A 16012-nucleotide genomic window follows, 5' to 3' on the forward strand; every position below is an offset into this window, starting at 1 on the left:
GTTTTATGAGGTACGAGCCAAAGCGATTTAACACCAGGAACGCCAGAGAGGAGGAAGTGATCTGTGAAATCAGATGGTGCAGTGATTGATCGGAAGGAAAACCTGCAGCCTCTCGGCCCTGCATTGCACGAGGGTGCCTGTTCCTGTTTGACATCAATATCGTGAAGCCGCCTTCCTGGTCAATATTAATGCTTTGAACCCAGCGCATTGAATATGGTCAGCCGTGCATGGAGACTCAGTAAGTCATTATACTGGGATGTAGTTATAATTCTAATTATTCAAAGTAGTCAGAACAGTATTTTGATGTCATGTGATGTAATGAGATTCCTGTTCCTGACTTGAGCTGGTCAGTGAGTTCAAAGACGTAAAATCCAGCGTTCACCTCCTGTGCTGCAGATTTTAGTGATCATGCCACCCTGCTCTTTGTGGTGATGTGTTAAATTAAAACAAACTAGAAGAGGGCACTCAGCAGAGTGCAGATCCCCGCCAGGTGAAAGATGGTGAAGCACCTGCCGCAATGCCACCACAGCTGTCAGATACCACCAGCAGAGATTTGTAAAGTCATAAATTAACATGACCTCCACATATGTTGTCCTGAGCTAAAACAACATTTTAAACTGAGGCTTTCGTTGATCACTTGCGCCCCCTAGCCTATTTTTACAGAGGAGTACAGAGGACTGATAGAGAGCTGAACATTATGATGTCACAATAAAGTTGACCTTTGACCTTTTGAATGTAATATGTCATCACGTCATTATTTTATATTTGTGTGTAATTAGTGTATGAAATCCTGAGTTGACCCTAAAATGTGTTTCGTGAGTTCACCATGATCTTTGACCTTTAACCACCAAAATCTAATCTAATCTAATTCCCTCAAGGTGTTCTTGAGATATCGTGATCACAAGAATGGGACGACCTGAAAATATGATGCCTGTGGCCGTTAAAATCTGAAGACATAAAAGTAAATAAAAAAAAAAAAAAAGATTTTTTAAGGGTTTTTAAAACATCTGAATCACAGAGGTCCTTCAGTATACAAGCATGAATGTACACAAAAAAATTAGGCTGATCGATCCAATAGTTTTCAAGAGAAGCTGCAGACATGATGTGGTTCTAGTGATCATGCACACACCTGGTAACGATTACATGATCCCCTCCTGGCTTACACCTGATGGGGATAACAAAGAGTAATAAAGGAATTGATGCTGGTTGAGCTCAGTCAAAAGAATCTGCTGTGCCTATTGTCTGCTTCGCCCTTTCCTCCTGATATGGTCACTTCACTGCATTACGTCCTGCTGGGTGTCTAAGCTCCAGAGCACCGACTGAATCTGATGCAGGAGACACTACAGATGCTGTGACCTTGGTTTTCTACAGAGGTGGAAAGTAACTAAGAACAAATACTTAGTTACTGTACTTAAGTCGTTTTTTTTTCAGGTATCTGTACTTTACTTGAGTGTAAAAAATTTTACTTTTATGTCCCTCATTTTAACACAAATATTTGTACTTTCTATTACTTACATTTTCAAAACAGGCTTGTTACTTTGGTTTAAATACATTTGAAGGGAATTATTGATTATTTTTATTTTACATCACTGTGTGCCGCCTTCCCAACATCAAGATGAATTTCAACCTAAATTGATGAAACAGTAACGCATGGAAAAACAGTTCCTCTGTGTATCCATCAGGGAATATGACACACGGCAGACGGAAAAGAAAAAAAGGCGAAAAAGACATATGAGACAAAGAGCTGTAACAAAATGAAAAACAATGTAAAAGACATTAGAAGACAGAAAATGACCTACAAGACATAAAATGAAAGATAGAGAAGATGAAAAAAGATATAAAGGACTAAAAAGATGCAACAAGATGAAAAACCAGCTGCAGGAACACATTCTGGACATGGGGTGCTGGTGAAAAGAGGACTGACATTCTGAGTGCGCACATAGACGCTTAACTAACAACATTACACACACATTATGCCTGTGCGCGACACACACACACACACACACAGTGGACAAACGGTGACTCCGGCATAGTTCTTTAAGCCGCGCCTGAACCCCTGACAACCATCCTGACATATTATTTGCTCCGTCAAAGCAGTATCCCTGAAGGCGCTCACTCGGGATGTTCAGCCGGAGAAATACATCTTTGATGCACTTGAACAGGGTCCCTCCGCTGCTGTCGGCGCCATTGTAAAATCCAAAGAAATCAGAGTGAATCTCCATGTTTTCATCCACACATTGGAGCGTTAATGAAAATTGTTCCATTGTGCTGGCGTCCGTGGTACCATCTACTGTGAATCTATGGTACGGGCTATTTGAGGCACAGGATACAATCTCACAGTGAATAGCACAGGCGTACTGCTGAATGACTTCATTCTGAATTGTGTCCAAAGCCAGTTATCTCTCCTAAGAATCCTCTCTCTCTCTCTCTCTCTCTCTCTCTTTGGGGAGGTTGTATGTACATTCAAGCATAAGTTCATATAAAGTGCCATCATGGCAGCTGTCACTCAGAAAAGCCACCCCTTTCTTCCCCAAGAAGAGCACCGACCTGAACATCAGTTCCACAACATGCCTCACTGTATTCTGACTTCTTGTGCTCATTGAATTTTTCTGTCTTTCCTCCAGTTAGTGAAGCCACCTTTAACAAAAGTACCGTCCAACCGTACACTGTCTTCATTAACTAGTCCCTTTCCTACCGCTGAAGCAAACAACACGACTTTCTTTGAAGAGACAGCTAAAGTTTCTTTTACAAACGTTCTCCCAGGAAAGCTGAAGCTGGTTGGTTGATGCAGGGCCTCTAGACGGGTAATGTCAACATTTCACATGCAACATTAGCCTGGACGTTAGCCTGGATGTTAGTGGGGGTGCTGCTCCTGTAAATGCACTTGGTATCATCACACTCTTGGACGGGTGCAGCAGCAGTCATGCTGGAGGTGCTTGGACTGGACTGCAATCAAAAATGCATTTTTGTGCCATGTTGACAGTTTTTCAGCTTGCTATATCATCGATTACAGCTTATAGGTAAATATGTGACTAGTCGCCTGACCTTTACATAGGCATGTAGCTATTAAAGTAAAGGATGCTGCAGCGGAGTGCTTCAGTACCAACAGCGCTTTCTGTTGCACCCCTACTTCCCAAGGTTATGCAAAAAACACAACATAAAAGACCAAACAAGACAAAAAAGGATGTATAAGACGTAAGACGAAAAACAAGGACATAAGGTGGAGAAAACTGACGTTAAAGATGTAACAAGATGAAAAACGACGTGAAAGACACAACAATAAGAGAAATTACTTAAAAGACATGACAAGATTAAATAGAATACACAGAAAAAGCCAGTAGAAATGCCCTTCAGTTGGCAGCTTTTTACTTTAAAAAGTAAAGAGTAAAGAAGTTGAATCAGTACTTCTAGTTTTACCAGAGGCCTTTTTTTTTTAAACATAGCGTCTGCTTGAGTAAAGAACATTTGTACTTCTGCCAACTCTGGTTTTATATGGTCTACAACGTTCAACACAGTTTAAATAAACAAGTCCTAAAAGTGTTAAAATGGCCCAGTAAATCAAAGGTTGATTAGGAGCAATAAAGAAAACCTTATAGGGACTTTTTAATGTGAGAGAGTCAATAGTCAGAGCTCGACTTTAATGGGGTTCTTCAGACTGAATTAACTGGTGCATGTAAACATCCTCATTTTTTCTGCCGTGGCATGACACCTCTGTAATTCTGCCCAATTTAGAGCTGATGGCAAACACATCACTCAATAAGGAGCTCGGCTATTCCACATATTCTTCGGCCTTGAGTGGTGATTACCTCTTCAGAAAAAAATCACAGGGCTGCCTCAAAGAGACAATTCAGCCGTTGAGACAAACACCCCAATTAGGAGCCATATTGGTCGTCGGCGTCATCGGCCGCGGCGTGATTGTTTGTGACACTCATCTGGAGAGTATTTTTTAAAATGTGCGAGTGTGCGTTTGTGTTTGCGAGCCATATCTCCTCCTCTATGCCGAATCATTAGATGTGTCAGACCAGTTTATCTGTGACTCTGATGAGCAGCGCGGCGGTGATGGCCTGTCGGTAATCTGGCTGACAGACCAGTGATGGATCATTCCAGCCACACTCTCGCCAACCTCAACATGCTGCAAATGACTTTATTGGAGGGTTGTAATGACTTGTGATGGCTGCTGTTTTGGTCGTCGGGCTCACTTTGGTTTGGTTTCTGCCTGTCCTTCTGTTTTTATGTCTTGATCTGTGGACAACGTGTTGTGTTTTTTTTTTTGATGATGCGTGCTCGTGGTGTTTGGACGTGAACTTTGTGCAGATCTTTTTTTTTTCCTCCTCCAGCTTTGTCTTTTCTCTTCACATTTGCATCTGCTTTTTTGCTGCTCCCTGCTACTTTTGTGCCATTTTCCTTTACTTTATCTTGACCTTGTCTGCTTTGTTCTTTCCATTTCCCTTACTTGTCCTTTTCTTTCTCCTTCTTGTCTTCTTTCTTCACATTTGTCTTGGCCCTTTGTCTCTCCCTGCTACTTCTGTGTCATTTCCCTTTACTTTATCTACTCTCTTCTGCTTTCTTCTGTCTGTCTACAGTCGCCTCCATCTCCCAAACTTCATTACATATTTGTTTCTGCCTTTTCTTCACCCTCTGTTCTCATTCCATCTGTCTCCTTCACCCTTATCTTTCTTAATTTTCTCTGTTTCAATCACCTCAACCCCAAAACCCCACAACACTCCACACTTCCCTGGGAGATGTGTGTGAGCGGCGAGTTCCTTACATTAAGTATGCAACATACATTCCCTTACATATATCTAATAAATCAACAAAACAAACTCACAGAGTGTGAAGAAAGGGGATTATTTGTACCCCTTTTTTCTTTGTTAAATGGAAAACTACAACCATACATCTTCTGAATCCAAGTTTCTCTCTTTTACTAAATTGAGACAAGCTTAATTAACCCTTCTGAAGTCTTACCCCTTTTTCTTCTGTGTTCCAATAACAGTTAAACAAGCTTGGCACCCAGAGGAAACCCCTGTTTCCTGTACTTAGATATGTTATGCTGAGCTCATCTATGTTGAAAAGAAAAACACATTTTGAAGATGCTTACAAGATGTTTTACAGGGCGACCTGTAAAAGTGACATATGTTGTCTCAATTCAGATACTTCCATTAGTGCACTGTCATGTAATACACTTCAGACACTATGTGCTCACTTGCAGAGCGTGCAGATTTCTCAAACTGAGGACGACCGTTGTGCCATTACCAGAAATGCTGATTGCAGCTTCTTCTTCTTCGTGTGTGTGAACTGTAGCCGGGCAGAGCTTCACTGCCACACGCCAAAACGTCTCCTGGCTTGTTTATTCTTTTTTTTGTTCCATTTCATTTCATTCTACACAAATGTCCTTTTAATTTTATTTGGTTTTGTTTGCCCTCGGTTTGTCAGCCAACGCCAACGTCTCTCTCCTCCTACCTGCTGAATATTGATTTGATTCGTGGCACCAAAATCTTTCCAAACATAACCAAATACACATATCCGTGGCTTCAATCTGACAATACGATAGTGGTACTTATTGATGAAAATACAGTACATGACTTATATCTGTATAATTCTGTTTACTATGGCCACTGTAGTCACTGTGCCTGGACCACCATATTCTCAAGTTTGGTAGCCCCGCCTCTTCCGCTAAAGAGACAAGATGGCAACCACTGAAGACAAGAAGCGTCCAGCGTTCCACACCTAACTTTGTGGTCATTTTGAGTATAACATCTGGCTACTCGCACGGCACTTTTTGCTGTGTTTAGCTGACAGTAATCGACCACTGAGCCCTCTACCATCTTAACATTGTGATTTGAAAAGCCTTCTGTATTTGAGGTAGTTAGAGGTAATTCCATATTTAACATTTTGGAAGGAAAATAAAAAGAAGCTGTTGCTGCTGTTCAGTGCACTATGTCTCCATGTCATGTTTATTACTTTCTTTTTAAACACTATGTTACGGACATATGGTGCTGAGACCAAGACCATTTTAGACTCAGCAACAACATTATTGTCAATCATGATGTTTCACTGTGGATGCCAGTTAAGTAGACATCAGCCAACCCCACTAATTAACTAGAGAGCGAGCTAAGGATTAATGTAGATTAACTAACTTTTTTGTTTTTGTTTGTGGTTTTTTTTATGTTAGCTAACTTTGTATATGCTACTTTAGCTCCCCCAGCAACATCTTTTAACAATCTAAAAAATCTGTTTTTCTTTTCACCACAGATGCACCCAACATGTGGCACGACAAAGTTGATTGAGGTTCTAAAAAGGACAGACTTAGAAAGGGTTAATTGCCTGGCTAACTCATCGTAAAACACGCTTCATTCAAACTCAACAGCAAAATCGTCTTGATCAGTCTTTCCGCTGTTGTAATAATCATTAACTCTGGTTCGATCGAAATCAATTAATTGGGAAATTTTCCGGCTCTAAATGCTGTTTTCTTAGTGATGTAATACTTTGTCATTTTGTCCCTCCAGTGTGACCCAGGAGAAGCCACCAAGCTGCTGTATGACCTTCTGTACACGGAGCCCATCAAGATCGTCCTGATGCCCGGCTGCAGCGGCGTCTCCACGTTGGTGGCCGAAGCTGCTCGCATGTGGAACCTCATAGTGGTGGGTGTCTTTTCCTGTTTGTACTAAGGTTGTCAAAAGTATCTAAGTACTGATACTTTTTCAGTACCACAGGTTTAAAAACAATACAATGACAATACATTTGATAGTATTAAAAGTACTGAAGCTATAAACAACCGTGAACTAAGTGCTCATCCAAGACTTAAGTTCAGTTCAATCTTTATTTTCCTGCCAGAAATTTGTGCATTTTTCTGTACTAGCACTGATAAAAAGGGAAAAAAATCAATTCAAAATCAAATTCTGGTATTGTGACAACTCTACTTTTTACCAAATTACAGTCTCTTTTATCCCATGTTTTCAGTCCTCTGTCATTTTAACCCAGAGGATTTCAATTTGTTGAAGATGTGAGGCCTGATTTGTTCAGTTGTACTGCTTCTCAGAGTCATAACTCAGTCAAATCTGAACACACAGACATGGTACATATATTTTTAGATTCGGTATGACTCACACTACCAAAAGAACATTTGATCTCCCGTGTCCATTGTGAATAAACTTGCCCAAGAATTGTGTTGAAGTTTTTACTGAAGTTTTCTTCAGTATCAAAATGATCCAGTGGTTGTTTTTCAGTGATACATGAGTACATTGCAAATATGAACTCCAAATAGCATACTTTGAGTGTATATAGGCGCTATATATATATAAATACAGGCTAAATATAGGCTAAAAATGGGGCTACTTTCTCTCTAGTAGAAAGAAAGTAGTTTCTGTAGATTCTACTACAGGAAGAAAATCGTTCCTACATGAAACTGCTCACAACAAGATCTGTGCATAAAATATTATAACTAAAACTATTAGTGTTTTTAAAAAAAAACTTGAGTAAAAGTGCAAAGTGATCTCCTTTAAAACTACTCAGTGTATTAGTTACTTTTTGACTGTTGATGTTTAATGTATTATCAATATATCAGACGGGCACATACATGTATTTTACAAAAACAGAATGGCCACGCCTCCTTTTAATTGACAGAAAACAGCAGATCCTATTGTTGTTAATGCGATTTGATGTGTTTTAAATTTTCAATTTGGAAAGTTTGCATGCATTCATGTCGAGTTAAACAAACCTTTGTTTTTTAGACATGTCATAATTATTTTGTGACCCCGCTTGAACCTGTGAAAGCCATAGTTAATAATACAGCTAATTCTAGTTTCTTATTCAGCACAATTTAAATGACAGAACCTATTTGATATTTATTGCTATCAAAAAGGAATTAAAGGGACATTTCACCCACAAATGAAATTTAAGTCCTTATATACTCATCGTCATGCTAACTGAAGGTTGGGTGTAGGTTTTTTAGTCCACAAAACACTGCTGGAGATTCACAGGAAAACAGTGTTTCAGAATCTCCCAAACAATTAAAGTGAATGGTAACCGGTTTTCAAATATAAAAACCAACTGAAAAAAAGAAACCCATACTGCCCATCTTGTGTAATCCAAGTCTCTTAAAACCCCAACATGCCAAGCACACTGTCTCAGCTGGGGGCGTGTGGTGTGACAGTGTGCACGGGCATGTCAGGGCTTAAGGAGACTTTGACTACACCAGACAAGCAGTATGAAAGCATTTTATTTAATTTATTTATTTTTTCTGTTTGAAAACTGGTCACTGTTCACTTCAATTTTTTGGGAGATTCTGCAACACTGTTTTCCTGTGAAACTGCAGCAGTGTTTTGTGGACTAGAAAACTAAAATTGACCTTTTTGTCATTTTTGGATGAACTATCCCTGTAACACTGCTGTCAGTTGTGATCGGATAACCTAATTTTGAAAATAAAGCTTGGATATTTATTGAAAATGTACTCAATTATGATTTTAAAAGTAACTAAGTAGATTACATAGTGCAATGCATATTCAAGTCTAAGTAGAATTACAGACCCCCTAAAAAAATGACTTAATTATAGTAATTAGATATCATTGGTTAATTCCAACCCAAGAAGGAGTCATTGTTGTTGAGGTTTTCAAATGTATTTTTGGTGCTTTGAGCACCACACCACCACTTTGAGATATTTAGTTCCATTATATCTGAGAGCTGATATCTCCAAAACTTGGCAACTCACACCAAAGAAATCTAGATGGATAGGTAGCACTTCAGGCCACAGGAAAAATATGTATTTTGGATTTTTGGGTGAACTGTTCCTTTAAACATAATCTCACCCTAATACTGCATTAGCCAATAAAGCCTGTTGAGTTCTCTCACAAAGACATTATATTCATCTGGGAGACCCTTGAATAACTGCACTGATCCTCAGTAGGGAACAAGAGCTAGATACCAGACAAACAGCTAACAAGACAATGTTGCCTCTTGTCTCATGTCTCTGTCTCTTGTGGACTTCTGTTCGAGATAGCATGAATGAGGGACGTGACCTGATAAGAGGCCTTGACACTGACAGCAAAATCTTAAGCTCCGTATGTGCTGGAGGAATATTGTCCCTCTATTTATCTTGTGCAGACGAACACTTTAAGATGTATTGCTGATGCTGCTGGATGCTGACATCCATTTAACTGATGATCTTCTGTACTCGTGGTAATTATACTACAAATACAAATAAGTTCCCCAAATCAATGCTGTACTTGTTTATTGATTTTAAAATACTTCACACAGCACTTTTTTAATTAGCGGTGACACTTTACAAGGCGGGTTCACAATATTGCATTGTCACTGACACTTAAGTGCAAGACTTATCGTCTTGCTTCACTTAACACACTGCATGATAATACAACTCCGAGTCCTAAAAGGTTGGGATGTAAATAAAAACAGAATGCAGTGATCCATTCATCATTTTCTCCTTGTATACAATTGAATAAACTACAGAGGCGCAATATTTAATGTTCAAGCTTATGAACCTTATTGTTTTTTGTAAATATACATTCAAAAAACACCTGTTTGGAACATTAATTCCAAGAGGAAAAGGACCATCCAGATTGTTACCAGCGCTAACTTAAAAAGCCAACATCTGTGATGGTATGAGACCGTGTTAGTGCCCATGGCATCATGGGTAACTGTCACGTCTGTGAAGGTCCCATTGAAGCTGAAAGGCACATACAGGTTTTGGAGCAACATATGCTGCCATCCAGAGGACGTCTTTTTCAGAGATGTCTCTGCTTATTTGTGCAAGATAATGACAAAACACATTCTGCACGCGTTACAACAGACTTTGTAGTAAAAGAGTTCAGGTTATAGACCGACCTGCCTGCAGTCCAGACCTGTCTTCATACTGAAAATGTGTGGTGCCTTATGAAGCACAAAATTCGACAAAGAAACTGGACTGCTGAGCACCTGGAAGTGTGCATCAAGCAAGAATAAGAGATTTTAAAAACAATTAGCGTCCTCAGTTCCCAAATACTTACTGAGTGCTGTTAAAAGAAAAGGTGATGTATCACAGCGGCAAATATGCTCCTGTCCCAGCTTTTTTGGAACGTGTTGTAGACATCAAACTGAGAATGAGTCTATATTTACAAAAAACAATGAAGTCAATCAGTTTGAATGTTAAATATCTTGGCTTTGTGACCAAAAAGCTTTTGCAAATAATCACTTTTTCTTCTATTATTCTGTTTATTTATGTTAACAACATCCCAACGTTTTTGGAATTTGGGTTCTACGTTTTTAACAAGTACAAACACGTCCCATACAGTATCTCTAAATCATCAAGAGATCTGCTGTCTTCTGCTGCTCTTATTTTTTCAAAGATATTTCTGCCTTTTATGCCTTCATCAGTTAGTTTATTTTGTTTATCTCATCCTCTGTCTTCTCTTGATCTGCCTGTCTGTCACTCACAGTGCTCCGCTTATTAGCTTTGTCCTATAATTGAAGTTTCATCCAGAGATTAGTCATCGAGAACAATCAGTTCTAGTGGTTGGCATCTGCCCCTCTTTTCTCATTTCTGGTTTCACCCTTTCTTTTCCTCGTCATTAAAAACTCTTTTCCACTATTTGACTCTTTGCCTTCCTCTTCTCTCCGTCTGCTGCTGCTGCCTGGAGCTGGTCTTCTCTGTTTCAGCCTCCTTTTCATTCTTTCCTTCCTTCCTCATCTCCATCTCTACCATCTTTCTCTCCCACTCTTCATTTCCGCCTCGCTCCCTCAACTCCAGCAGTCGATTCTCCCCGCACACAAAGGGATCTGTCTCTCTTTACTACACGCCACCACTGGCACAACCTCCTAACCGCCACACTCAATTATTTCTGTACGCTGGCTGCCTGCAGGAGCCTCCTCGCATGTCAAACAGCCTCATCAGAGCGCCAGGGAGGCAAACGCAACCTCCATTTCTGGACGCTGATCAAGGAGGGGCTCTCGATCGACTCCTCTTGGCACAGTGTTAATTTGATCCCCCATCTCCCTTTCTAAAAGCACTGTAAGCCGCAGACGGCCATTGATCTACTGCTACAAGGCTATGGGACAAGTGAGGAAACTGAGAATCAAGAGATATTGTTTGTGGTTTTTGGGGAGCTTCGATGTGGAACTTTACCTGTCTGTTGCAGATTGCTGCTACATCGCTCTATTTCCGCCACAGCAGCTTTTCTGCTCCATTTTAGTTTGTCTCTGTTTTCCTGTCTGGTGAGGTTTTATGTGAGTGTTACCATGAGCAAAAGTTTGGCGCTCCTAGATTGATTTTCAGGTTTTGGCTTCAGTTAAACGTGCAGTATGTTAGAATTTCTTGTCCAAAAATGAGTATAGAAGTCCAAATAGCGAGTTGGAGCTATGGACTGTATATTAAATAGGTTGAAATCTTAGTTAATATACCATCTATGGTTGATGTGAGTTGTTTCCCCCCACCTCCTCCTCCCCAATCTCAAGGAATCTCAGGCAGACTGCACAAACACTGCAGGAGATCAAGATGAGTGCAACATTATACTGTCATTTCACAATAACAAATATGATGATAAGAGTATTATTCAACCATGTTTTGTTAGTTGCAGGAAAAAAAACAACTCATATTCAATTCTGGAGCTGCACCTTGCCATTTAACCTGGGGCTTGTTGTTACAACATGGACCGTTAACGTTACAGCAGCTCCAGCCAGACTGCAGTCTCGTACAGGCAGACCTCTCTCCACAGTGCTCAGCGCTGGACCCCGGTGATGATGAAGACATGGCGGGCTCAGGGGGACACAGGAGGCGTGAAGGGGTGGAGGAGCAAGCTTGTAATTTAGCGCGTTAAGTTGTTATTGTTGGTGTGAAGTTGGAAGTTATTTATTCCTGAGGTCTGAGCAGTGAGACTTGTGTAAGGTTATACTGTGTTGAAATGTTGTTCAGCTTCCTGCTTTTTGTTGCAACATATTCAGAATCATTACCCTTCAGTGGTATTTAACAGGCTTTGCACCCCAAAAATATACATTTAAATTATTCAATTGGTCTAATAAATATATGATGACTAGTTGGCTATCGACAACAGTTACTGGTCAGTTATGAAAATCTTTAGTCAGAGCAGCTTTTTTGGAGACATGGTAAAAAACACTGAATGTCCTGTGTGGTTATTTCTCCATTTTCCCGTCTTGAAAACAGTTGTTGTTAACATGTTGTTAGATGTCCACTGGCTCAAGCCAATCAGGCTGTTTTCCTGACTTGCCAGCCAATCAGAGGTGATGTTTCTGTCTCGTCATGTAAGACAGTGCAGCTCCAGAGAGATGTATTAATAGATCCATGCTGAGCTTAACCTAAGCGTCACTTCACTGGCGTATCGCGGTTATTGTCACAGCCCTACTTTCAACCCTGTCACACTGTCTATGTGTGCTCATTGATGTTGTTATGAACACCTTTCACGTTTATTATTAAGCATGTGTCATCCAGTGAAGCTGCCGCTGGTTTCTCCAGATCTTCCCCTGCCGCGCCCCGATCAACTGTCACTCCCTGTACAGTTCCCCTTCTTCCATTCTGATGCCTTTGTCTACCTGCTTGTGCCCACAGGGATTTGTTATTGTGGAGAGTCCACGTCGTACATGACATTTGACATCTATCATCAAGCCCCCTTTTGCTCCCAGTGGTGAGAATCCCAGAGCTGTATGGGTAATGGGGCTGAGATGAGAGCTGGGGAGGAGTATAGGCTGTCTGTATCTGTAATGGTTCCCTAAACGCCAGGTTCCTCATTTTAAAGGAGATCTGTCGAGGATTTTATCTTGAGTTGTCACTGTGAAACTAATTGTTAGAGGAACAGTTCCCTCTCTCTGTTTCGCTTGGCATTTTCCACCATCCATCTTCCCTGCTGATTTGGACGCACTTCTTAGCAGTCTGCCTCTTGTGGGAATTGTGCCTGAGAATTCAAATTATATGGGTCCAAATGAAAGAAACAGATTATCACTGGGGCTACTGTTTGCAACAATAATAATTAGATAATTTTTTGCATTTTGTTTTGTTTGTAATAGCTGAAAGTTTCATTGCAATTTTATGGCAGTGTTTGCTTGGGGAATCCTGCATGCAGAGTTGTATTTTTTATTGAAATTACAGAGTTTATCGGCACACCTGATAAGCCGGAGGGAAGCTAAAAGGAGGGCGGGAGGGAGGGGGTGTGGATGAAAATGAGAAAATGGGAGCGGGGATTGTTTCTCTGGTTTTCAGTCTTTTTTGCTGGCGTTCCTCTCTGTTGTTTGCTGTTTGAACCAGTCACCATCAAAGAACACTGTGTACAGGGGAAGAACAAGAGAGCCCTGATTTGAATACATTTTGATTGAAGTCTGTTTACTACTGATGCCTTGAAGGACCTTCAGAAGTATATTTTTCTCTTGTTTCTCTGTCTCCTCTCCCGCTAAACTTCTATATCCTTCATTCCTTCCTGCCTCTGTAACCGTTTTCCTCTTATCTCCGTTTCTCTCTCATGTTTCGCAGCTGTCCTACGGCTCCAGCTCTCCGGCGCTGTCCAACCGCCAGCGCTTTCCCACCTTCTTCCGCACGCACCCGTCGGCCACCCTTCATAACCCCACCAGGGTGCAGCTCTTCCAGAAGTGGAAGTGGACCCGCATCGCCACCATCCAGCAGACAACTGAAGTCTTCACCTCAGTCAGTGCCTTTAATCTTCTACGTCTCACCTTCAATTTTACACCTTAGTTTTATCTCCAACTCTCAACTCTCCTTTTCTTTTATCTCCCTCATTCTCCATGTCCTTACTTTGGGCACCCTTATTTTCATTTAAGTGTGGGCTGCCTGATTGCCCGTCTGCCTCTGTAAAGCTGATTTCACATATATACTCCGAACAATGGGCCTCATGCATGAATGTTTTCTTTTTTTCCCTCTCTTTTTCTCAATCTCTATTTGTTCTTAAACAAAGCAGTAAGAGGGAAATAAGAAAGTCCTACATGGGATTCATGAAATATGCACTGACTGACAAGTCTTTTCTTACTCACCTGAGCTGATGAATCACAGTGGAAGTGCGTGCCAGAGGTCTGCAATTAGTATATAGAAATGCCCCAATAAATACGTAAACTTGTTGAGTGCTATATGAAAACCACAAACCAACAACCCACAGACATTTGACCAGTAATGTTACACTCCGAATGTAAAAGTTAATGCCTCTGAAGGATTGCTATGCTGACTTCTGTGTATCACATAATATTTGGACATTTATTTAATAATTTTGACCTTTTGAGAAAAGGCAACAGATGTGGAGATGGTGTCTTGCTAAGCTTAAGACAAACTTAACACGACTGAAAGTGAACATGAAACAGTGAAATAAATCAGATATCAGAAAACCAGGAAAGAAACAAATCTTGGAAGCACAGAGATTCAGTTAGAAGCTACAAAAGCAACCTTGTCTCAATAGGAATGTTGCATGCAACATCCTGGCAATATAAACTGATGTTGTCATCTTCAAAAAGTGGTGCAAATGCTGGGACAACATACCAGCAACATTTATAATAGCATGCTAGCGATGACACTCTGGAATATCACGTGGTTGGTTGCCACAACATTAAATATAGCAAAAATTGTGTTGCAACTACATTCCTGCAACAACCTTCAGTAGGGGATTGACCAGGACTGGTGCAACATCATCAACACACCCACATGTCCATTCTGGATGATGTCCTGCTCTATGCACACAGGTGACTGACCCAGACTTTGACTTAGACTTAGGATTTGGGGAGCTGACAGGGTTAAGTCCAGGGCAACTAACTGCAGACATTTGCATTCACATGTACAGCTCCTCGGGGTAACGTTAGATAAGTGCAGCGTTGCAGTTCATGTGTGAAAGCAGCTAATGTTTGTTTATGAGAACTGTCATGTTCTCAGGCTATGTGATGCTCCTTCAAGCACTCTCTCCCAGGGATTGATGGAGGATTTTTGAAGTAATTTGTTGGAGTATTGGTTGTGAGAAATATTGATCAAGCAATACATCACTCCCAGGCACAGCGGTCGATACCATGACACTTGGGTTGGTTCCTGTAATGGAGGTTAATGATCCCGCTCTCACATTCTTTCCTCTCTCCTTGCATTCTTTTTTTCTTCTTTCCACTCGTGCTCTTTGCCTAAAAATCTATTCTCTCCCTTGCTGTCTCTGTCACACGTCCCTGCACTGTCCATCCCCTTCTTGACATTTGTCATATACACTTATTTGATGTTTTTTGTCTCTTCGGACTTGGTTGCTTGCCTTTGGTCTTTCTCTAAACCTGCCACCTCTCTCTGTACCTCTTTGCTCAGCTGCCTCTCTAACCTCCCCCTCTCTCCTGTCTGTCTCCCTCTGTCCCTCCCTTTCATCTTGCAGACTCTGGACGATCTGGAGCAGAGGGTGAAGGAGGCAGGCATCGAGATCAGCGTTCGCCAGAGTTTCCTCACCGACCCGGCTGTCGCTGTCAAGAACCTCAAGGTGCTTTGATTAAAAATTCACCTCAGCTGCTGGTCGTCTCTCCCTCCCTCCCTCCCTCCCTCCCTCATCTCCTTCCTTCTCCGGCTCACAGCTGCACACGATACCATTAGCATAGAGGCGATTTGATAGAGGAAATTAATGCGCCATGCTAATTAGCAACTCCTGAACAGCAGTACGTGCAGTCCTGGCGAAGCAGCAGGAACTTTGGCACACTGTGCTGCCATATCAAGCTGTGCTACAGTGAAGGTATATCGCTGCTACTGCTGCTGCCGATGATGATGATGATGTAACTAAGCAATGTTTTGTTTTGTTTTCATGTTTTGGTGCAGCGCCAGGATGCAAGGATCATCGTGGGGCTCTTTTATGAGACTGAAGCCAGGAAGGTTTTCTGTGAGGTTAGTAACTTTTCCCACTCAATTGATCCCAGTAGACCGAACCTGACTGGCTATTAGCAGAAATTGGGCTCTATAATGAGCTGTTTGAATGTCTGAATGAATTTCCTTGTTTGGCAGTGATACAACATGCTCAACACATCTCTGGGAATAATTCTCCTCATGCTTATTTATCATTCTCCC

The 16012-nt window shown here is 41.1% G+C and overlaps 1 protein-coding gene across 2 annotated transcripts in view; it reads left to right on the forward strand.

Moving 5' to 3' along the window:
- The window catches only part of gabbr1a (gamma-aminobutyric acid (GABA) B receptor, 1a), a 128096-nt gene that overhangs the window by 48476 nt on the left and 63608 nt on the right, over positions 1-16012 (forward strand). For both annotated transcript variants that reach the window (XM_084726934.1, XM_084726933.1), the window contains exons 8-11: positions 6507-6641; positions 13466-13636; positions 15336-15437; positions 15767-15832. In XM_084726934.1, coding sequence (XP_084583060.1) covers positions 6507-6641; positions 13466-13636; positions 15336-15437; positions 15767-15832 — 474 coding nt within the window. The remainder of the gene's footprint in view (positions 1-6506; positions 6642-13465; positions 13637-15335; positions 15438-15766; positions 15833-16012) is intronic.

The sequence above is a fragment of the Lutjanus erythropterus genome, chromosome 9 (genome assembly GCF_056507025.1).
Source record: "Lutjanus erythropterus isolate fLutEry1 chromosome 9, fLutEry1.hap2, whole genome shotgun sequence".
Lineage (NCBI taxonomy): Eukaryota > Metazoa > Chordata > Actinopteri > Lutjaniformes > Lutjanidae > Lutjanus > Lutjanus erythropterus.